The sequence below is a fragment of the Alexandromys fortis genome, unplaced genomic scaffold (genome assembly GCF_014885135.2).
Source record: "Alexandromys fortis isolate MF-2015 unplaced genomic scaffold, M_Fortis_MF-2015_v1.1 scaffold_113, whole genome shotgun sequence".
Taxonomy (NCBI): domain Eukaryota; kingdom Metazoa; phylum Chordata; class Mammalia; order Rodentia; family Cricetidae; genus Alexandromys; species Alexandromys fortis.
This window is the reverse complement of record NW_026067988.1, coordinates 5531158-5556533: the sequence shown is the minus strand read 5'-3', so window position 1 is coordinate 5556533 and position 25376 is coordinate 5531158. Positions and strand designations below refer to the sequence as shown.

Genomic DNA, 25376 nt, shown 5'->3' with positions numbered 1-25376 from the left:
AAGGCAAGTAAGTCATAATTTAAAAATTAATCAACTCTAAAAATGCTTTAAAGAGGATCATTAGTAATAGTCAAAAGATATAACAGACCCAAATATCTAACAAGAAGCTACTGATAAATAAAACGTGGCATAACAGTGCAACAGAAACACAAAGTGACATTTTTAAAAATGAGATAGTGAGACATTCCAACATAGAAAAAAAAAAACTAACCAGCAGATAATAGAATCTAGTCATGTGGTGGGCATTTGGGAGGCTGAGGCAGTTGGTTCTCAGTGAGTCTGACACAAGCTTGGTCTACACAGTGAGTCCCATAATAGTAAGAGACGAAGCTAGGGAGACCCTGTCTGAAAACTACAACAACACCCTCCCTAAAAAATTCTAATCATGCAACGCCTGTGTATGTGTAGTAGCTGCCATATGCAAATCTCTCTAGACAGAAAAAAGTGCCCTAGAACTAAACAGAACAACAAAATTAAGGAGTTATAGTTAAAGAAAGATTTTATTTAGGAGCACTAAAAATAATCTAAAATTGATATAGCTAAAGGTATATCTCAATATAACAAAGACCTGACCCAAACCACCCAAAAAAATCCCTACATAGGTACATAGCATGATATATAGACTTCACACAAATAAAACTTTTTTTAAAAAAATTACAGGAGATTGGGCAGGGATGGCAAATGCCTTTAATCCCAGTACTAGGGAGGGAAAGCCAGATGGATTTCTGTGAGTTTGAGGCCAGCCTCGTTTATAGAGTGAGTTCCAGGACAGGCTCGAAAGCTACAGAGAAACCCTGTCTCAAAAAAACAAAAAAAAATTACCAGAAAACTTCAAATTTTAATACATACAATTTTTGAAAGGCATTGAAGTCTTAATCTTTAGATAGGGAGAAAATGTAGAATCAGATTAAATAAACATTAAAATTGGCACCAGATGATAAAGGAGCAATGAGACCAAAGGACATGCAAAGACTTGGAAAATAGGTAAGAAGGAAAAGTAAGAAACAGAAATTAATAGGCAGGACAGGAGGCGGAAGAGACTAGGCAGAAGAAAGCAAAGAGATAAGAGGAGTAAAGCAATGAGACAGGCGTCAAAACAAAACACAGCATCTCTGGTCTGGAAGGTAGGACCACTATTAAAGAATGCAGGTGAGCCCCAATTCCTTGTCCTCCACAAGACAAGAGCCAAGGTTCTGGAAGCAGGAACCAAACAACAGAGACCCTTTATCCTGATCTTCAATCCTGGATTGCCATGAGTACTAACAACAAGGTTCCAACTGAACCACTGGATTGCCATGAGTACTAACAACAAGGTTCCAACTGAACCACTCATAGCATGGCATATGACAGTACAGAACAAGTTCATTAGTTTCACAGTTCAAATATCATCTCATTTTTCTTGAAATATCATGTATAAATTTTAATTTGATATTTTTAAGTTTTAAGATTCTGCTCTACTATTACTTTCACATTTAGAAACAAACAAACAAGAATCATAGTGCAGATAGGCCTCCTTTTAAACAACCATACTTCACATATGCAAATCATTTTATATTGTTTAGAGTGCATTTCTGTCATGTCATTCTGCACACTAGTAAGTAAACAGTGCAGAGGGTTAGATCACTCAAGAATCCTTTTAAATTTCCCAGGGAGGTAGGCCGACTCAAGGATTAAGTCTGGAATGAAGAATTAGATGTGAATTTTTTTTATGGTTAATGCTGGGCTTGATGGCACCAGCTATTATCCCAGCACTCAGAAAGTAGAAGCAGGAAAATTGTCACCAAGTTCACGGCGTATCAGGGCTATATACAAATTTGATCATAACAATTAGGGCATCTTTTTACTTCTTTTAATCAATACTTTATAAAGTATTTTTGTGTTTGCATAATGAAATGGCTAAAGTTATCTACAACTGTGAGTAGGGGAATACCTTGAAGAATGATCTATTTTCTTGAACCTCGATAATATTTGCAGATATTCTCAATTTCAATTATAAGTTCTACAATAATGACAAACCATAATTCAAATGATTCAAAAACATTGCCTTACATTAGCATTAATTACTAAACAATCACAGGACTATTATGATAATGTCTGTAGAAAAATCTGTAGGTTTAAAGTTGGAAACTCTTTAAAAGCATAAGGAAGGGCTCATGGGTATTCACCAAGACATTTGTAAGATCTTACAAGAACACAAAACATACATTCATTAAGTATAAAAACTAAAATGGCTTCACACTTATATGATGTTTACATAAAAGTCAATCACAAAACAGCTTCCAAGAATACACCTGATATGTCGCTCAGAACTAGATTTTTAAAACATAAAATGTACCTGCAGTTGCACTGAATTGTGCCGAAGGCCTTCAACAATGGGAAAAAATCTGTCAATTTTTCTTTCTTCTCCAGCTGAAGTCAAGGCTTCTAAAACTTCTTCAAGGCTATCAGAAATTTGGAGTCTATTAATTAAATAGCAAGGATCAAATAACAAAAATGCCATGCAATCACTTTACCATGCTAATTAATAAAGCATGAGTTCATTACTATAAGTGCATACTAACTATACAAAATAGCAGGATTCACGGTGACATTTCTATGCATACAAAGAATGTATTTATCACATCCAGCTTCCCTACAAATCCCATTACCCACTCCTGTGTTCAGGTTTTTAACATCTTTGCTAAATTTACCATATTCTACTTTTACATCAGACCCTTTTCCCTGACTGGTATCTACTTGAGGGAGGCTCAGCATGTTTTTCTGTGTGCTCTAGCATGTATTTTGATTAATTTATTCCTGGCCAATACCCTGCGAGGTGTTGACCAAGCATCTATAAAACACCACAGGTCAGGACTAATTGAAATATTTTTGCCACTTTAGGTTCACACTGGATTCTTATTTATACTATTTTATTGAAACATAAAACTATACCATATAATGGGACATTTTAATGCATGCTGGTGCTGTGTAATATAAAATGAGGAAAAGCATGTATATCTCGGCAAATAAGTCATTCTCTCATGATAGCAGCATTTAAAACCATTCTTCTACCTTCTTGTAAAACATACATTATCATTTTCTAGAATCAACATCCCATTGATTTTAATGTATGTAAACTGTATGCAGTGTGTATATTATAAGCCATTATAAATAAGAAAGTAGGCAGAAAACAGTTGAACAACTTGTTCAGTCTAACATCTACTTCTCCAAAGTGCTGAAGCATGGATCTAAAATCTGGCAGCCTGTGAAGGCTAAATATCTAAAATGCTCTCAGTCAACACATAATGTCCCTCAAATAATGAAACTGTGACAATCAAAAACAAACAGTAGCACAATACAATAAATCGGTAAATCTAAACTACAGTATTTGTGAAAAGATCATTTTTCCTTTTTAAAGAAAAAGTATAAATTTTTTAACTGTGAATGAAAATATGCAGCCCTAAATGTTATTTGAATCACTCTGACATTTATTCCAATGTCAAGAAACAACAAAAATAATACAGAAGGGCTGAGAATCGAATTCAGCAGTGGACTGCTTGCTTAGCTTGTGTGAGGCCATAATTTGACTCCCAGAACTGAAGAAGTAGGAGGAGGAGAACAATACATGTGAAAAAAGATGAAGAGAGAAGAGAAGGGGAAGAGAACAGAAAGAGGAAAAATAGCAGAAAGAAAAGAACAGGATAAGAGTCTAGGAGGAATAAGGGTAAAGAGAAACAAGAGAATAAGGAGGGAAGAAGAGGAAAGAGGAACGGAAAGGAATGGATAACAAAGAATAAAATGAAAGACAGGAGTCTTTCTGAGTCATGCATCAATATACATGCATACAGGGCACATACCAACTCTTAGGGCACACCAAAATCTAAGCAAGCTTTCTAGATCGAGAAAGTACTGAACCTGGATGTCTGGCCTTTTCCATACCTGGGATCACAGGTCAGATTAGCTAAATGACTTCTCTAGACACACAGAACATGTGCATAAAGGCTCAGGTTCAGAGTGGTGTGTACCTGGGCAACTACAGCCACCGAGGCAGTTCAATACCACCTAACTAGCAGGATCGCCCCAAGACTGACTCTCACGTGTGTTAGAAAGGACTCAGGCTAAGTTCACATTTAACAGTACATTAGGAAGCCTGAGGATTGCATGCTGAGAACGGCTCAACTCCTAATGTCAGGGAAGAGTTCATCTCCTAGGAATAACTTTCCAGCAGCTCTGACAGCAGAAGAATCTATGTTTGTTTTGTTTCCACACACTTCTTGCTCGACATTCCAATTTTTACTCTATTTAAGCAAAGCTAACATCCAGTACCCTACAGATACATGTGAGATCAATCCCTGGATGCTGTGGCCAGTATACACTCAATAAACACGTCTTCCTCTGGTTTTCACCATCACTCATCTCTTTAAATGGCTTATGGGAAACAGGGTCAAGCCAAGGCCTTTGGACATGACTGAACCAGGCTGTTTCAATTCTCTGGAAACTATGAGCACTGTCTTTATTCTTTTGGATTTTTGGTTTACTTGTTTTTTTTAAAACATTCTAAAGGGCTACTTATAATTAGAATCCTAATCTTCCCTAAGGTGTTGGGGTGTGTACTTTATCACCAGGATATATGCTGAGTGGCTGATTAGGTACAACCTTGTAGCCAAGTCTTGAAGCTTCAATGTGTTTTAGACTATAATCCATTCAACTCAACTGCTCTGTCTCACATATAAATTGTCAAAAAGCAATGTACTAATCATTAGATGAAGTAAGCATGACTCACAATTCCAATTTTATATATATATGTATATATATATATATATATATATATGTAAAATTAGATAAAAAGACCCCATTTGTACATTTTCACCCTCTACTTTGAATTTTTATTAAGGGGTGAGCTTAAAGAAGTTTAAAAGAAACAAGATGAGGAAATCAATTGTTCGTGAAATTATTTTAGTCCCTAATTAAAAATTTGATTAGCAAAATACTTGAACAAATATTTTAATTATACAAATAAGAAACCAAACTAACTGCCCAGACATATATCAACACTGAGGTTGTATGCTTCTGTAGATGACAATGCAGGAGACACAGGGGGGCTTACATGCTCTCCTCCCCCACAATGCAGGAGACACAGGGAGACTTATATGCTCTCCTCCACTACGATGCAAGAGTCATAGGGAGACCTACATGCTCTCCTCCCTTACAATGCAGGAGACACAGGGAGACTTACATGTTCTCCTCCCATACAATGCAGGAGACACAGGGAGACTTACGTGTTCTCTACCCATATAATGCAGGAGACACAGGGAGGCTTACATGCCCTCCTCCCCTATGATGCAGGAGACACGGGGAGACTTACATGCTCTCCTCCCCTACAATGCATACTGCAGAAAGAAGCTTCACCACATCCGCCATCATATTGGGCTGCTTAGGATCCATGGCTTTCGCCAACAAGGAAAGACTCCTCTCTTCACTCATAATTCTTTCTAAGCCATACTGCAACAATAGAAAATGAGTTAAATGTTAGGAGTTATTTGGAAAGATGGTGCATAAATTTTAAAAATTATATTTTTACCTCTAAAAAAGACAAAGTATGAGGACCTTGTAACACCATAAAAATTTCCCAAGTATTACTATTATATTAATAGTTATGAGAACCTACCAAATGCCAAAAAAAATCCATGGAGAAATAAGGGATTCTCAACATTAACGTACAAAACAAACAAATACTAAAATAGTCACAGAGGACAGGGCAATCTCTGTGCTAAGAAAGAAAGTGGGTAAAAATGACAAGCAAACACACAGCACTGTACAAACAAAAGATAGGATAAACCAAAGAATAATTCTATGTCATTTTCATGAAACAAATGAAACATTTTAAATAGAGTTAACCCAGTGTATTTAAGTATTATCGTTTCAACGTAGAAACTATATAGAACACTTTTATTTTCCTTAAGACTGAATATCAAGTTGCATTTTCTAATTACACCACATCTGAATTCAGACTAGACACTTTCAAGTGTTCAAAGCCCAAGGGGCTACCACAAGACAGTACAGGTCTAGATCTGAACCTAGTATATAAATACACAAAGGCAAAGGACAATTTATAAAGGAGCTGTGTAGAAACTCCCATAGTAGAAATATGTATTCTGAGCACAATGGTACTTATAATCAATAAACACTTTCAAAATGATTTGTTGAAGGATAAAGTTTATTTGATACTGCCATAAAGTCACATCCAATTAGAATATAAGTAATTATATTAAAGGTATATTATCTTAAGGAAGTATGTATTATCTCTTGGCATACCAGTAATCTGCATCATCAGTATAAAAATGCAATAGAAGACATCAAATAATACTTCTACCTCCCATGTAATTTGGATGATCTTTCTCCATAGTATAAAACTTGTGGATCAAGTAACTACTATAAATGATCACAGGAACATTAATCCCAACTACACACCTTCCAATTATGGCTGAAAAATGGCTATAAATCTAAGTATCAAAGTGAAAACACTAACAAGGTTAAACACAAATGCTTTATTATAAAATTGTGTTTGTAATGTTATTATCACATATATTAGCATTAATAGAAAAAGAGAAAAAGCAAACTTGACATTGTGCAGAAATAGTGCATTTGCTGTAAACACTATGGTGAAGAGGTGTGACAGAGGGAGTGCAAGCAGAAGAGGCCAGACCCCAGGAATGCGAGTGGTAGGAGTTCCTTCTCCTTATTCGTGGGAAAGGTTTACAGACAATTAAACTGGTCAGAAAAAGGCCCACTGTTCTGATGTTCTGAACTACAAGCTGAGACTTCAAAAGCTGGCACAGAGAGAAGAGCCACACCATGCCTTGGTAGTATTGCAGAAAATTGTCAATAATATAGGAAGCATCCTTTGGACAGACTCAGAAAGACAAAGATTAGCATGCTCTGTCCTGAGAAAACCGTTGATAGATGAAAGCTTGTCTCTAGTGCCTGCCTTCCAGATTCACAGTCAGGCGGCTCTCTAGGCTCCTGATAATCTGGGATGGCTGCAGTCAGACTTCCTACCATTTCCATTTCCCACCCCCACCCCGATTCTAACTCCTGGGTGGGAGGGCTGGGATATGAGCGCACTCTGATCTTATGCTCTGACCACAATCCTGTGACACCAAAGGCATGACCTCTAATTTTCTCAATAAAAAATATAATAAAATAAAATAGAAGAGCTCATTTGGGGAATAGAATGAGGCCATATTAACACTTTTTCATAACTATTACTAAACAAGGAACTGTCATATACTTCAATAAAATTATGTATGCAAAGACTTAAAAAAAAGAAAAATTGACTGGGAGAAATAGTTCACTTACCAGTGCTAGCATCAAAGTTCTTTTAATGAAGGCTTTTAAAATGAGAACGCTATCACCAATTTGGGAAGGTCTAAAAGCTATCTTTCCTGAATGTCAAGGACCCACTTGGGATAATATGATAACTGGCCTGTTGTAAACCCAGAACCAATGCTGTGTACTCTTAGAATTCCACAGAAGGCCTATTGTTACCTAACAGAATTCCAGACAGCTGAAGACAATATCTTTAGCTAAGGAAAGGTAAATACTCTCATCCCTGACAAGACAGAAAACATCAATACTGTATGACAACTGGGGATAAGCAACAATCAATGGTATGTGTATCCCAACAGTGGCGAAAATATGAGGGATGAGGATGGCTTTAACAGCAAGACACTCATTGTCAATGGGCGTAGAATTCAATCCCCAAACCCCTTTCGAAAACGAAGTCTTCCTTTGTATGCCTTCATATTTTAAAAGATTCATTTAAAAATTACATTTTTATTTTTTTTTTTTTAATACCGGTCAACGACTTTCGTGCCTAAGCCCTCAGAGTCCAGAAGAGGGAGTCAGATGCCCTAAAATTGGAGCTATGGATAGTTGCAAGCCATAATGTGGGTGCTGAGAATCAAACCTAGGACCTCTGGAAGGGGATATAAAGTTTTACACAACTGAGTCAACTCTCTAGCCTTAAAAAAAAAATACTTTTAGTTCCATTTAATGTGATAAACAATTCATTCTGACAAGATGCCATAGTCATTTATATTAATGACATAAGTGATGGTAGCAAATAAACCTAAAGGCTATATAGTTTCCTCATTAAAATGAAATCCAGTGAAGACTTCACAGTGATATGGTAAAGTGCACATCTATATAGCTGATTAAATGAAGCTTAGGAAAACTAACAACAACCCTGAGTTGGTAATATGACCAGCAACTTTGCAAAATAGAGTCTATATTTTAAAATATTAATCCCAAGTGTCAGTGACTAAATTTTCTGTTTTATTAACCTATGTGCCATTATCAAATTCAAATACAGTATTTTATGGCTCTATATAAACTATAAGAAATAAAATATACTATGACTAAAACCAAGTAAGGAATGTGATTTTCTATATAATAATTTATTTTAGCCATTAGTCTTCTCAAATTTAACTTTGGTCACATACACCTCTTTGGTTTAAAAGAGGCACACCTGCAATTCCTTCCTTTGAGCTTCATGCCACCAGGAAAATTCCCCTACTACAGCCTCACTTTTTATAAAGGCCTCTAAAAAACAGCTCAACTTGTATGGTAGAAACAACCCTCTACAAGGAGTTTCTCATCCTTCCAGTGCCTACTCTTAAAGAACATGCAGACAACCTATTTCACATAACACAGCAAAATTCTTTAAAAAAGGACCTGTGGGTCTACTCCTCAGGCAATCTCCTTGGGAAGTATCAAGGTGGGAAAAAGTAAACAACACTCCATGAATAAAAAAAAAATAGAAAATTGTAAAAGTGACTCAGCAGAAAGACAACTGTCTCCAAACCTGAGGACCTGGGTTCAGTCCCCAGAACCCACATGGAAAAAGAAGAGAATCAATTTCCACAGGCTGTCTTGTTTCTTCTACACTGACCCTGTGGCACAAGGGCACAGACACACAAGAACATGGTATAAACAAGTGTTTAAGATAACTAAACAGGAAACTCAGCAGAATGCTTTCACAAAAAAACAAAATTAGAAAACACAAACAGTTGCTATAATAAAATTAAATACTAACAATTTAAGGACTACAATTAAATACTAACAATTTAACCCTACAGATGTTTATCTTTAAAGAAAAAGGCAAAATACGCTTCATTAAAATTTACCAAACATGTACGGCTTTCCTATAGAACATGATCACACATCACAAGAGCATACATAACCTTTGCTTCCCTGATGTCCAACAACTGACATACCTATCATTACATCACACATTAGGAGGTAGATGAGCTGACAGAGCTAAAGAAATGAGGTTATCAACAGTCACCAAAACAGAGTGAGTGACCGGGCAGTGATGGCCTAAAGTCTTCTGCTTAACTCAACTTTATTTCACAAGTACTTTACACTACACAACTTTACTACACAAGATATGCCATATTATGCTGGCTCAATAATAAATATAACACTGCTACATTTCTAGAATCTTCTCACATCTGTATATATTAATTTTATCATAGGTTTTAAATTCTCAGGATATGAAGCATGGGTTTTCACAACTTGAATCTCTGGTAGCATATATATAAACTATAGTTACTAATAGTGTAGGATACGAATGCCTAAATCCTGCTGACCTTTTGAAAATCAAAAGGAGAGAAGCAAAAGAAGGCTCAAGGTGGAGAGCACAGGAGAGAAAGCAAGCGCCTCTGCAGGCGGGGGCTCACATTTCAGGGACAATCATTTTCTCCTCCCAGCTCCTCCTAAAATCCCCTGCTCTTCTATCAACATAGGAGACAAACCCATCATCACCCAATGGCATGCAAGTAGAACTCTCAATGGTGAGGCTGTAATTCATGTAAGACTCTGTGGTGAACAAAGGGGAACTCCCCTGCAGCATACCTGTGTGTTCATCAGGGCTTTCAGACACTGGATAACTTTGTGCTGATTCTTCTTTACAACTCTTTCTTGGCTGTGTTAACATAAATACAACAATATTGAATTACAGTTGGACATACTAACAGAGAACTTAATTAAATATTATTAACTATACTTACATTTGCCCACTAATCAGTTTTTCCAAAATGTCCAATAATAGTCCGAGTCCCTCATGTCCAAAGCTTTGCACCCAACTAAAAAAGAAAAAAGAAAAAAGAAAAAACCACAAAGGTGAGTTGTTTATATGCCTATAATTATTTTAAAATTTTTGTAGTCATAATCATGACTACTATAAGCATAACACTAGATAAAAAATTGTTCATGGTTCATAGACCTTGACTGTAAGAGTTGAGGGAAAATGCCACTATAGACAGCAATAGGCTAACATCATTCATTCAAGCTTCTAAGAACTGAGTCTCAGCCATGTTCCATGTTCAACATGTTGATAACTAGGAGTCCTCCATGGATACACAAGTATATATACCAAAAACTTGGGAAAAGTATCAAACAGAGCTTCACTCAGTACAGCGATTCACTAGATCAAGCTGGAGTATCAAATCTGGGACTATCTGGGAAGGGAAAACCACAGAGGAAGGGAAGGTAAATAGGATACTAGAGGTGAGGGTTTGGACTAAGATTAAGAAAAAGATACGGGACAAACGTTTATCAACACAATAGAAAGATACATAGTAGGAGAGCTTACCAGACTACCAAAATGAAGTTCTATAACTATTAGGAATATCTTAAATTTCAAAGATCAACTTCTTTAAGAATTAGAGGGAAAATAAAGCATTTATCATGTAAGTATTTCCATCATGGCTGAATGACATGTGACCCATGAATCAGTGATGCAATCAAAAGGTTTAAGGAAGTAGGACATTATTGCTAGTGGACAAAAAAATCATGTTGATTACAGAAAAAGCACAAGTGGTAATCAAGAAACACAGGTTAACATATAACAAAATTGTAACTGTGTCTCCTAAAAAGGAGGGAAGAAAAAATAGCAGAATTTCTATATGTGTATTTTCTATGTGTCCACTTCCATGTATGATTTCCATGTGTATGAAAAGTAAATGCTAAAAATAAACTATCAAAAAATCAAAAATAAGCATCATAGAGCATGAGAACAAGTCACAAACAAGTAAATACTGTAACTTTCTTGATTAGGATACAAAGTAACTTCACCTAGAGATAAGCAAAAGCCAGAGTGAGCACAGCATAGTATTAACCTAAAAACAGAAATGCAACTGCCAGAAAATCTGTACAAAGCCCAGAGGTGACCCTTTACTGCCATATCTGAATAGGAATGGTCCTAACAGATTCATGTGTTTGAATGCTTGGCCCATGGGAGTGGCTCCATAGGAAGGTGTGGCCTTGATAAAGTAACTGTGACCTTTTTTGGAGGAAGTGTGTCAAAGTAGGGGTGGGCTTTATAGTCTCACGTGCTCCAGCTAAACCTAATGTGGAACACAGTCACCTTCTGCTGCCTACAGATCAGGACACACAACTCTCAGTTCCTTCTCCAGCACCATGTCTGCCTGCATGCAACCATGTTCTCACCATGACAATAATGGGCTAAACCTCTAACTGAAACTTTAATCCAGCCCCAATTAAATGTTTTCCTTTAGAAGAGATGCCATGGTCATGATGTCTTCACAGCAATAGAAACCCCTAAGACAGAGTTAAGAGATTTTTTGCAATGGCCCTAAGCACAGTTTGGGGAAAAAGTTTTCCCCATAAATGCTGCTGGTAGTCTTGACATCCATATGCAGAATAAAGCCAAATCATTCTCTCTAATAAATTACAAAAGTTGAGTATAAATCATTTAAAGAATTATATGTAGGAGCTAAAACTATAAGTCACTGGGTTACAAGAAACAAGCATCTCAGGAAACTGGAATAGCAAGATGTTTTTTGTAACAGATTCCCAAAGGTACAGAAAACAAAATCAGAGGTAACCAAATAGGATTACATCAAACCAGAAAGCATTTTTACCACAGCAAAAGGGGTGAGCAACAGAGAAATAAATAAACAAACAAACAAACCATCAACACACTGACAGAAAGGACTGGAAAGTAAGATATCTAACTGGAGGCCAAGACCCACAATATAGGAAGGGCTCCCAAAACTCAACTGCAAAAACAATAACCTTATTAACAAGTAGAAAAACAACCTAAATGATCGTTCTTCAAAGAAAACAAAGAAATAGCCAAGAAGTACATGAAACATGCTCAGCACAGCTAACAGTCAGGAAAAGAAATGAGAAGGCAAAGCAAACTATAGCGCCATTCAAGTAAGAACAACTCTTAACAAAAGACAAAACAAACGCTATCTGTCAAGGGCAGGGGTAAAGTGAAAGTCTGCACACAGTTGTACAGCCTTTACAGGAAACAGCAAGAGGCCTCTTCACCTAATAATATTAATTAGGAACAATCAATAGCAACATTAGATTCATATTCAAAGGAAATAGAGTTAACCAGTCAGAGACATTTGCACATCCGTGTTTACTGCAGCACTGTTCACAACTGCCAGGATACAGAAGCAACACAGTGCCCAGAATCTAATTCCTAGATGAGGAAATGTTGTGCACAGACACAGTGGAGCATTAGTCAGGCATGAAAAGTAAAATCCTGGTATTTGCAGCACCATGGATAGACCTGGAAATCTTTATACTAAGTGAAATGGGTCAGGCACAGAATGATATGCACTGAGTCATCTCACTTCTGAGGAGATCTGGAAAAGCTGATCAAGTTTAACCTGAGACACTAGGGGTGGCTATCAGAGGAGAGCAGTGGGGCAGCATGGACAGTCTGCTGAACGGGTACTAACCAACAGGAACAAGAGCTTCCGGTGTGCCCTAAAGGGTTATAGCCAACAACTCTGTGCTACACATCCTAAAGTCAGAAGAAAGAGTTTTGAATACTGATACCCAAAAGAAATAATTAATGTTTGAGGGGACAGATGTTGAATTTAACTAAATATCCCAGTGTAGCTATGTATTAAAACAGAGCACAATACACCCATTACATGTGTAGCTTTCATGTTCTTGTCTAAAACTTAGCTTAAACTACGAACCTTGTGTGAACATCACCTTCCTCATTTAACACTCTGTGGACACAGCCTCACCACCTGTACATTTTCAGAATTTCTGACGTACGAGAAGGCAAATGTATTTCTGCACTGCATATTTCTTTGCAATCACACTGGCAGTCTCCAGCCACACGATCTTCCTCATCTCCTCTCTGCCCAGTAAAAGCCATGAAATATCTAGCTGAGCAATGCAGGAACAGCAAAGGCACTCACTCCCCATCAAAGACTGAAGACCACTATTATGACTGAGAGGAAGGAAACAGCTAAGTAAATGCCACTGCTTTCAAACGAAGCTGCTACTTCAAAAGTGAAAAGTTTACTTTCTCCTATCAGCTACAGACAGATTACCCACGGGCATTTCAAATCTGGCTTTCATGTTTCATGAAAAACACCTACAGCATCTGCTTAGCTGCTTCCTTGTTTACATCTTATTCTTTATTTATTCTTATTTCACATGCACTGTAGAAGCTTGAAATCAATCATGTTAAGAGTAATTTGTGAGCCTTACTTGACCAGGATTGGGATGTGTGGAGTCTCTCTGCTTTTCACAACTGCTTGTGTTATTCTTTCCCAGTGGGCCTTTAATATTTTATTTAAAGTGGATTTTCTACCATTCCCATATTCAAAAGTATATACATGAAGAGATTCTAAAGCTAATATGAATGATCTGAGATTATTCATACTGTTTCACCTTCAATCACTGACAAATAGTTACTATTCACAAAGTTAGCTTAACTGTAATATATAGAGTAACCTTAAATTATGTTAGTGTAATATGCTAATATTTTGATAAAGGGTAGGATTTACTAATGATGCAAACCCTATGCAAAACACAAATTTCTTGGATCTGAGTAATAACAAAACATAACTATGTAAACTTTGTTAACCATAAATAAGAACAATTATAACTAAAAAAATGGGACCAACAGTTCTCAAATCAACAATTTTTAGTTATCCCACATACATCTTTTCTAGACTATAGTAATTAAAATTTTCAAGCACTCACGTGTATCATATATAAGCTAACTGTCCATGAAGCAAAACTCACTAAGGTAACTTCAGTGAGAATATACAAATCTCAAATCCTAATATCTTATAATCTTCTCATTATGGGAATTAATTTATCAGCAACAAGATCAAGGTGAACAAACTATAAAATGAATAATGTAGGATGCAATACAGTAAGATGTTAGCCATGAGAGTTCTAAAAAAGAAATTGCTTTCTCTTGTGTTTGTTACTGTTCCTTCTATTTTTCGAAATGTAATTACATCTGTTTTCCTTTCCCCTTCCTCCTCCAACTCTTTTCCAAACCTATTTTTGTAAATTCTTTGAGAATTTCAAACAGTGGATTTTGGTTATAACACCTTCCCCAAACTCCTGCCCGACCCTTCCCTCCCCAACCTTAGTGTCCTCCTTTTCTTCTAATCAAGTCCAGGGCCTGCTGCCCACCTACTGTTGGCCATGCACTACAGCACAGTAGTCAGGAGCAGAGATTGGGGAACGGCCATGCACTACAGCACAGTAGTCAGGAGCAGAGATTGGGGAACGGCCATGCACTATAGCACAGTAGTCAGGAGCAGAGATTGGGGAACGGCCATGCACTACAGCACAGTAGTCAGGAGCAGAGAAACTTTTTATGCTCGTTTCCATGCTGCCTTTTAAGTGAGCAACTTCAATGCTTTTCTATTTTAATCTAAGTATTATGTTATGTGGTAAACACGTACCTAAGAAAGCTATACTCATATGTCATAAATGATATTTTTAAAAAAGAAAATTGGAATGGATACAAGGAGTGAAAGAGGAATATAAAGGAGAAACATACTATTTAAACATAAAAAATAAAGGAAGTGTTATTAGAAAGGTCAATTCAAAATATACCCAAAGTCACACCTGGTGTAATGGTACATAATTCCAGCACTGGAGAGGTAGACACGGGTCTGCCCGGCTTTTTTTTTTTGGGGGGGGGGGGCGCTTCCAGCTTTTAAAAGCTGCCTAGCACATGCACACAGGAGGCTGGCATGACATCACACTGATGATGCAAATGATGGGTGACTCACGCGTGCAGGCAAGCATTTCACACGGGGCCCTTTGTGTACAAGGACCCCTCAGAAGGTACCTGCCTTTAGAACCGGGAAGTGCAGCCTTATCTGTGGCTGAATAATTACAATAGGTAGTTGTCCTTAGCAAACTCTAGATCACATTCCCCTCTAATTCTAATTATTTTCTCACTCATTATTTAGGAACATAAAATCACATCTTGTCTTCTGGAAGATAAAATGAGGTACCAAGTATACAGTTCTGTAGTCTTGACAGAGATTAGTTGAAATCCATATATTTCTACAGAAAAGGCAAAGTTTCCGATCATTTGAGAGAAAAAGAAAACCTGGAAAACCATTATCAACTGATCTCGGAAGGATGAACTGTCAGGAAACTAGCAGCCGGTCTTGCTCTGGCCTGGCAGCACAGTGCCATCAGATGTCATCTAACTGTGCCTGCCGTGGAGGGTGAAGAAGCAACGTGTAACACTGCTGCTTCAAAGTAAAAAACAATGCATCTGGGAGATGCTGATTTAACCTGCCTCTTAAATTCTGTAACAGAAGATGATCAAATTCTCATGTGCCTTGATGAAAGTTAAGTAAGACCATATAGGACTTGCAGGCAGGGGTGATGAAGGAAGGACATTGGTTAATTATAATAAAGAAACTGCCTTGGCCCATTTTATTGGTTAGAACATAGGTGGGTGGAGAGTAAACAGAAGAGAATGCTGGGAGAAAGAAGCTGAGTCAGAGAGTCGTCATGATTCTCCCACTCCAGACAGACGCAGGTTAAGATCTTTCCTGGTAAGCCAGCTCATGGAGCTACACAGAATATTAGAAATGGGTTAGATCAATATGTAAGAGCTAGCCAATAAGAAACTGAAACTTATGGGCCAGGCAGTCTTTAAATAAATACAGTTTGTGTGTTGTTATTTCTGGGCATAAGCTAGCCATGCAGGTGGCCGGTGCCGGGGACGCAGCCTCGCCGCTCTTAATTCAACACAGGGGTCTCAAGTATGGAAGTCAGGCTGAGAGCAAGATATAGGAACCATTAGCGGAGACACATGAGGAGAGGGAATTGGATGCCAATACTCCAGATACAGAGTCCAAACCAACCACCTTTTGGTAGCAGTTTAGGATACCAAAAGTGTCGGGCCCAAGGGTCTACCCCTGTTCCCCGGGTTCATTTTGAGGACAGTTTCTGGCCAGCCAGCCTTTCCTGTTTGTTCCTGTGCTCCCTCTGCCCCACCTGGTGATTAGCTATAGGGCACAGCTGACTCCATCTTGGGCATGGTAATTTCCCACCTGCCTAGGGGGGGTGGTATTCCATTGTGCAGCAGCTAGGTATTTAAGGTTTTTCCTAAGTTTGAATAAACAGCTTTCGGCTGATCTCCTTTCAAATGGCCCAGGTCTCTTGTGTGTTCTTTCGATCTCCAGGCGCTTGTGATGCACTAACTGTACCAAGAGAGTAATGCAGGCGTTACACAAAAGCTGTAATTGCTCCCAAGGACATAGGATAAAATCCATAGCATAAAAAAATGATGTTCAAAACCTCGATTTAGAAAGCAAATAGAGCTGGTCATCTCAATTAACAGTAGGGCAACAGTCAGATCTCAGATGGCGACACAGAAATTCAGTCACTGCCTCTCTTCCAAGTGTGTCCTTGGGAAAGGAAGCAGAAATAAACCATGATCAGACTCGAACAGTACTACCAGGCTATAAAGATAATCTTTATCTGATGCAGTTTTCTTAAGACTGGTAAACACTTCCAATTTGCCTGGACCTGGTGATAAGTTAAAGATCAACAAATAGTTTAGAATGAAATGGAGGAACTTTGGCTTGCTACTCTTTCAGAAGACCAAACTTCACATCCCAGTGCCTATAGCAGGTAGCTTCCCACTGCCCCTAACTCCAGTTCCAGGGGAATCTATCCTCCCTAGATACCTGTACTCACATGCACACACACACACACACACACACACACACACACACACAATTTTCTAAAAATCTTCTAAATTAAAAATAATTTTCAAAATAAAAAATAATCTTAAAAGGATACTTGTAAAATAAAACAGAGACATATTTGGCTAATTATATGTAAGCAGAGTTATGTAGTAAAGTTAAGGACACTTGGATGTAGCACCTCCTAAGACTGGTACCCAGAGCAGTAGCTTTACTTTACATATGGAGAAGACACCACAAGGAGATGATGTCTTTGTAGCAATACTGAGCTTGTCCCAGACTTTATGCTCCAAACATCAATTCAGCTCTCAGATATATTACGCTTCTACACTGAACCAAGAGTGATGGGTCTGGAGTCACTGGACTAATTCACATTTTAGGCCCAACTGCTGTAGAAAGGGTGAAGTTTCGTTACTATTAAGCTTATGTTCAAGTGTTCATTCAACAAAGGCAGCTGGCCTTTTTTAAGGGGCTCACTGTGCGCATGATTCTGTATTAGGTATGAGAAATACAAAAATGAATAAAATATGTTCTCTGCCCTTGAAGCGACCACAGATTAGTGGTGGCAACAAATGTTGAACAAAGTTATTTCCATAATGTCGTAAGTGCTATCACTGTGGCACTATGGGAACAGAAGGACTTCGTGGTAACTGATGCCTGACCTAAGTGTTGAAGGTTAAGTCGCAAAACAGGAGGTTTTTATGCAAGTGAAAATACACACAGAGGCATTGGCCATGAGAGGGGTTCCCGTGATGAATACCACGGCAAGCTCAATCAGAAATGACACAGACAGGCACTGAGTGCTTAGGCAGTGTAAATGCCACATCACTGATAACAGGATGCCACCAAACTAGGCATGTGAAGAAGGTATTGGGTTTTTAGAGCTTCAGAAGCACGGTCCAGAGAGAGGGTGAGTCTAGTCATCCTTCAGTCAGAAGCATTTACACTGCCATGCAGGCAGACTGCATAGCAGGACGGAGTCTGCTGCAGAGTTGCAGGTACAGAGAGAAGGCTTTGTTCAAGGTCCCTGTGCGAGAAGAAAGGATAGGGTGGGATGAGTAGTCTATCTCCAGAAAATGGCTCCAAAACTGGCAAACATCATCTGAGTAGACTAAGAGGATCTATGTGTTTGGTATTTCTGCCTAAGGAAGGTTTCCAACACCCCATGGGGGCATCAGGAAGAAGGGCCTAGTTAGCATGTACCCTAACAATGATGGAGGAGAAGGAACACTAGTTCTCTGTCTAAAGAGATGTGCTTCCTAACAGCAGAAATGATGAACCTAACATAAAATGCAGACAAAGAGAGAATTAGGGTTACAAACAAGGAAACCTATGAATAAAGACACTATCCCTAGATTACCTAGTTGGTTCAACCTAATCATATGACACTTAGATGCTATGAGTCAGTGAATTAGAAGATCAAAGTGGAAGGCTTAAAAAAGAAAAAGGAATTAATCCACCTTTACTTGTCGTAAGTGTGGGGTGTCTATCCATTTATTCATATCTTACTTGAATTCATTCATGTTTCATGGCTTTCAGTGAAAAAAAAAGTACTGAACTTAATTCTCTAGAATTACAGTATTTAAGAAATTATGTGATCTTTATTTTTTCCCAAGTTAATAGCTTGGGAAATACATAGAAATAAAATTTATTTTATCTTGTTTTTTTTTTCATTTTGAATCCTTCATACCTGCTGAAATTACTGATAAATTGTAAGAACACTTGGTAATTTCAAAATTCTCTTTTTAACAATCACGCCTCTGCAAACAGAGACTTTCATTTTTCCATTCGGAATCAGTATGCATCCCATTTCCTACTCCTGCCTCTGTGCTCTGAGTATAACCTACAGCATGGTGATGAATAATGCAAGCACGTACCCTTGTCTTATCCAGAGTTTTATGGGGGAAGGCTTTAGTCTGTTGTCATTAAATATAATATCTGTAGGGTGCTCTTTAAATTATTTTTAATATTATTTTATGAGCATGGTTATCTTGACTACATGTATGTCTTGCATAACATGCATGTCTGGTCCTCATGGAAGCATATAGAGGGCACCAAATACCCTGGAACTGGAATTGCAAACGGTTATTAGCCACTATGCTGAGTACTAGGAGTCAAACCCAGAACCGCTGGATGGCCAGTGCTCTTAACCACTGAGCCATCTCTCCAGTCCCTTATCAGGAGAACTTTTATCACTATCAAAGTGGACAAAGTTACTGAACGTAGTACTTTTTCTAGAGCTGTAACAATAAGAAAAGAAACCCACACATGCTATGTACATTCTAGTGGTAAATTTTTATGCGTTGTTTAAACTCATTCCAAAGTTGCCTTTTGAAGCAATGTTGTCAATGTCTCAATTTAGACCTTGTAATTTTGCTTTAATGATTTTATTATTAATAAAACCCTTTACTTGGGTGTGGACTATGCACCCCTAAAGTATAAAAACATGTCTGTAAAAATAACTGAATAATAAACGTTTTAAACAAATGTATAAGGACGGGTATATAGCTCAGAGGGAGAGTGTTTGCCTAGCATGTATGAAGCCATATGTTCAAATGCCAGCAGATAAAAATCTAAGTTTTTCTATGGAGGAGAGAAGCTACAGGTTCAGCCACAGGAATCCCATCTGTGGAGACAATGCTCAATCGAAAACTCCAAGTGACTGCCTCAACTTCCCCAGTGCTTTTCGAATGGATGCTGTGAGCAAATGCTTGAAAACATTATTCTATATCTTACAGTTTGTTCCTCTATTTAGAGGGCTCACCGAAGGGGACACACTTCTCTTCCCAGGACTCTGAGTTTGAGCTCCATCTGCCTGTCATAACAGCACTTCCCTGGTGACTTCTGCTTGGTGTTTGTCAGCCCCCTCTGGTGAAATTACCTTCTTGCTGTTCCTTTTTCTTTTACTTGAAAGCTTCACTGGAGGGGATTCTCTATCTAGATGTCCAGCTGACTAGCTCAAAGGGACGCCCTGGATCACTGTATATAGGATGCTCTGAGCATTCAACTGGACTGCTGTCTGTCTGTCTATCAGTTACTATTCACCCCAGTGCTGGCTTGCTGCTGTCATTCAAAACTTACCCATTTGAAACCAAAATTATGTCTGTCATAGATCATCCTCCACGCTTTACAATAAACATGTATTTCCGGAGGGTTCAAGTGCAAGAGTAAGACATTTTGTGAGGATTGCGTCTCAATTCCCAGAGAGATTACTACTCCTATTCCTCAGCCTCCACACAAGGACTCTCGTGTGAGCACACATTCAGTCAAGAGCACTACCATCGTTTGCTTTTCAAATATTGTGATAAAACATTTTGAACAAAGCAATTTGGGAGGGGAAACGGTCTATATAGATTATACTTTCTGATCACAATCCATTGTTACTGAAAGCCAGGATAAGAACTCAAGCAGAAACCAAGAGGCCAAAATTGGAGTAGGCACCAGAAAGGAATGGCACAATTTGGCCTACTCTCAAGGACTGCCACTTTGCTTTCTTATACAATCCTTGTCCACCTGTCCAGAGAAGCACTGACCACAGCAGGCTGGGTGGGCCCTTCCCACTTCGAACATTAATCAAGAAAATGTAACACATACTTGCTTGTAGGCCAGTCTGATGGAGGCAATTTCTCAAGTTGATGACTCTAGACTGGGTCAAGTTGACAAGCTCCATCATGTTTCCATACTAATTACATCAAAATAATCCCATTTCTAAATAAGTGAGAAAAGAGGATGTAATCATATTGCCACTGCACGCTCTGTCCTACATTTTCTGGGATTTTTGATTTATTTTTTTCATCAAGTGTTAGATTTTGGCCAATGGTTACTCTGAAATAAGCCATTTGATTATATAACTTTTCTTCCTTGACTTAAGATATGGTGTGCCTACAAACAATTCTTGTATATATACTCAAGATGGATATTGGTCTATAGACTACTCAGTACACTTCACATTTTCATTTCTAAATGGTCTTCATCTGGTTTAACCATCTGGTAATGATTAAATGAAATAAACTAAAATGTTTCATAATGGTCCACTTCCTTAAAAGAGTTACAAAATTGGTAGTAATTCTTCATTAAATGTGTGATACATTCTCTAGAAATAACATTCATACATGAATATCATTAAGGAGAGGGGGACATTTTACTTAGGAACTTCACTGACTAAGTAGTTATAGAACCACCTAAATCTACTTTTTACATTCTATTTCATGCTATGTAATAGATAATACTTTTCAAAAATTAGTTCATCTCAAAATTACTGAATTTGTTCACTAAAGCTGTTTACAATTGTACAGATCTATTTTGTTTGACTCTAACAAAATGCTTGATGCTGGGTACCTCATGAAGAGATGGTTTATGGAGTTTACAGGAGGCAGAAAGTCCTACATGGAACAGCCTCAAGGGCTGTGTCTGGTGGAAAATATAACAAGAAATATTCCTGAGGGAAAAAAATTGGACAGTGTGACTAGAAGCTTTAAAAAATAGCCATCTTTCCAGATTTATAAATTAATCATTTCAAATAACCAGCTCTTTGTTTCAATGATTTCTTATACTGTTTCTATTTTTGCTATGATGTTGATTTTCTTTTTTATTTAATTTATATATTTATTTATTTTACATCACAACCACAGTTTCCCTTCCCTGCTGTCCTCCCATTCCTCCCCCACCTTCCCTTTGCCCCACTACCATCACCACCACCCCAATTTATTACTGCCCGATTTCTCTCCAGAAAGGGGCAGGCCTCTGGTGGGTATCAACAAAGCCTGGCATACCAAGTTGTCATAAGACTAAGCACCTCCCCTTGTATTAAGGCTGGGCAAGGCAATCTTGTATGAGGAATAGGCTCCCAAGAGCCAGTCAACATGTTAGGGATGGCCCCTACTCCCATTGTTAGGAGTCCTACAAGTAGACCAAGCTACACAACTGTCACATAAATGTAGAAAGCTTAGGTCTGTCCCACACAGGCTCTGAGGTTGTTGGTTCAGACTCTGTGAGTTCCTATGAACCATGTTAGTTGTTTCTGTGGGTTTTGTTGTGAAGTCTTGACCCCTTGGCTCCTACAATCCTTCAACACTCTCCTCAGCAGGATTTCCCAAACTCAGACTAATGCTTGGCTGTGGATCTCCGATTCTGTTTCCATCTGTTACTGGATGAAGGCTCTCTGATAACAATTAGGGTAGTCACCAATTTGATCAGAGGAGATGGCCAGTTCAGGCTACATCTCCATTATTGCTAGGAGTATTAGCTGGGATCATTCTTGTAGATTCTTGTGAGGTTTCCTTGAATCGGGTTTCTGCCCAACCCTAAAATATTTTATCACATAAGATGTGGTTTATCTTGATCAACACTTCATGGCCAGATTAGAAGACCTCATATTCTATTATTGCTTGTTTGAAAGGACTTAATGTTTTATATTCTATTCATATTTATATTAACATAAAGATGTTGGGTCCTACATATTTGTTAGCTTTCATCCTCACCCTGCTTGATATAGGAGGCCACTCAGCAGCTTGTTCGTTTCCCAGCCACCCAGACCCCCGAAATAATCACACAGAAACTGTATTAATTAAATCACTGTTTGACACATTAGCTCTAGCTTCTTATTGGCTAACTCTTTCATATTGATTTAACCCATTTCTATCAATCTGTGTATGGCCACATGGCTATGGCTTACCGGCGAAAGTTGCAATGTCTGTCTCTGGTGGGGCTACATGGCATCTCTCGGACTCCTTCCTTCTTTCTCCCAGCATTCAGTTAGTTTTCCCAGCCTATCTAATTTTTGTCCTGCTATAGGTCCAAAGCAGTTTCTTTATTCATTAATGGTAATCACAGCATACAGAGGAGACTCCCATATCAGCTTGTGCTTCACATCTAGTTACCTTGAGCTTCTTTGCCTCTCACTTCTCATCACATATACAGAAAGAAAAGAAAAAGGGCATCGACGCTGAGCAGGAACATAAAAGCATCAGCTTGGGTTGTGTGTTATCAGCTAGTTGTGTGTTTGTGGACACCTCTCCTGACCCCACATGCTCGGAAGCACCTGCAGGGTGGGGTGCTTTCACTCTGCAGATTTCCTAGGCATGAATTTCAGCTTCTTGGATTTCTGGTAATCATCTAAACCGGGGTAGGAGTGGTGACAAGGTCATTCCCATTTTTTCCCAGGGTGGACTGCTCTGATGTAGGTGGGTCTTTATCTATCTGTTGCGTTCATTGGTTAATTAATAAAGAAAACTGCTTGGCCTGATAGGGCAGAATTTAGATAGGTGGAGTAGACCGAACAGAATGCTGGGAGGAAGAAGTCAGTGAGCCAGACGCCATGCCTCTCCTCCCCAGGCAGTTGCTATAGCTCTCCTCTCCAGGATGGATGCAGGTTAAGATCTTACCAGTAAGCTACCACATTGTGGTGCTACACAGATTATTAGATATGGGTTAATCAAGATGTGAGAGTTAGCCAGTAAGAGGCATGAGCTAATGGAAAGAGCAGTGTTTAAAAGAATACAATTTCTGTGTAATTATTTCAGATAAAGCTAGCTGGTGGCGGGAAGTGGCCTGTGGCTCCCCATTACACGGCTCTGATAAACATATAGTCAGGGGTCAGCTGACACTGAGCAGCTCTGTGACCCATCTTTGTTGTGTACTCTGCTCCTCACCATCTACCCAGTCCAAATCAGTCCCTGTCATATTCTTCAGAATTCTAGCTGTCTGCAGACAGGTCTGACAACTGACAGTAACAGGTCTAACTATGGCTGTTCCAGTCAACTGCCTTTTCCAATGAAATAGCTCCGCCCACTCTTCACATATGACTTTGCTCCACTGAGAAGAGTAAGGCTCTGAGAAGTAAATAAGCTTGGCTTTCTCTCAAGGCAACATTTTCCCCTGTGGATATTCATCCCTTTCTCCCAAAGAAATGTGTACTGTCTTATTCTGAAGGCTCTTAACCCTCGACCACCAGGCTAAACCTAGTGCCTTGTATGTTTATCTCTAGCAAATTCCCTCCTATAAATCTCTTAATTACACCCATGTTCTCACTTAAACTTCCCTACACTGCTTCTCCAGAAGCTGCTAATTCACGTGTTTCTGTGCTGTCCTCAGTGAGCTCCTGAGTAGTGTACACCTTCTTCTCCAAACACTTACCAAGTACTTCACAGATCGGGCTGCCTCCACTGGAGCCTCACTCTGAGAGCTGCTGTCATGAGGAACCCTCTAAGCAAAGGTGTTAGTGTAGGAGTTCCTTATAAAACTATCTATTATCCCTTATCTCTTTACTCTTACTCTCACAAATATACATGGAGTCACAGTGTATAATTAGGTATTACATAGTTTTTTGAGTATATTTGAAGCGTTTATTTTCTGACATCATGCTCTCAGAAATTTTTCAAATTACTAAGCAAACATGTTAGTATAGGAATTCCTTGTAGAACTCTCTCCAATCTCTTCACACTAATTTTCACAAAAACACATGAAGTCACTACCTACAATTAGGAATTATATACATTTCCTTGTTTTTGGTATAAAATGATTATGTCCTATAAAGAACAAGTATTGTTACAAGGGAAAACTAATTTTTAAAAACCCAAAAGATGTCATTGTGTTTTACTGCTGAGTACTCTAATGTGTATATATTCCACACATTCTTTATCCATTCTTCCATTAAGGGGCATCTAGGTTGTTTCCAGGTTCTGGCTATTACAAATAATGCTGCTATGAACATAGTTGAACAAATTCTTTTGTAGTATGATTGGGTATCTCTTGGGTATATTCTCAAGAGTGGTATTGCTAGATCCTGGGGTAGGTTGATCCAGAATTTCCTGAGAAACTGCCACACTGATTTCCAAAGCGGTTGCACAAGTTTGCATTCCCACCAGCAATGGATGAGTGTTCCCTTTACTTCACATCCTCTCCAGCAAAGGCTATCATTGGTGTTTTTGATTTTAGCCATTCTGACAGATGTAAGATGGTATCTCAAAGTTGTTTTGATTTGCACTTCCCTGATCTCTAAAGAGGTTGAGCATGACCTTAAGTTTCTCTTGGCTGTTGAATTAGGAGCGGCGGCAGGGCTGGGTCCCCGGCACCTGGCCGCCCGCATGGCTAGCTTATGCCCGAAATAATTACACGGAAACTGTATTCTTTCAAACACTGCCTGGCCCGGCTAGTTCCAGCTTCTTATTGGCTAGCTCTTACATATTGTTCTAACCCATTTCTAATATTCTGTGTAGCCCACGAGCTGGCTTACCAGGGAGGATCTTAACCTGCATCTATCTGGCGTGGGAGCATCATGGCGACTCCTCTACTAAGCTTCCTTTTCCCAGAATTCTCTTCTGTCTACTCCGCCTACCTAATTTTCTGTCCTATGAG

General features: G+C 38.6%; 1 protein-coding gene across 1 annotated transcript in view; it reads right to left on the bottom strand.

The window, feature by feature from the left end:
• The window catches only part of Diaph3 (diaphanous related formin 3), a 444266-nt gene that overhangs the window by 295215 nt on the left and 123675 nt on the right, over window positions 1-25376 (bottom strand). The window contains exons 6-9 of the mRNA XM_050159516.1: window positions 10053-10127; window positions 9898-9967; window positions 5345-5481; window positions 2336-2441 (exon numbers count right to left, since the gene is read on the bottom strand). Of these exons, the coding sequence (XP_050015473.1) occupies window positions 2336-2441; window positions 5345-5481; window positions 9898-9967; window positions 10053-10127 (388 nt within the window). The remainder of the gene's footprint in view (window positions 1-2335; window positions 2442-5344; window positions 5482-9897; window positions 9968-10052; window positions 10128-25376) is intronic.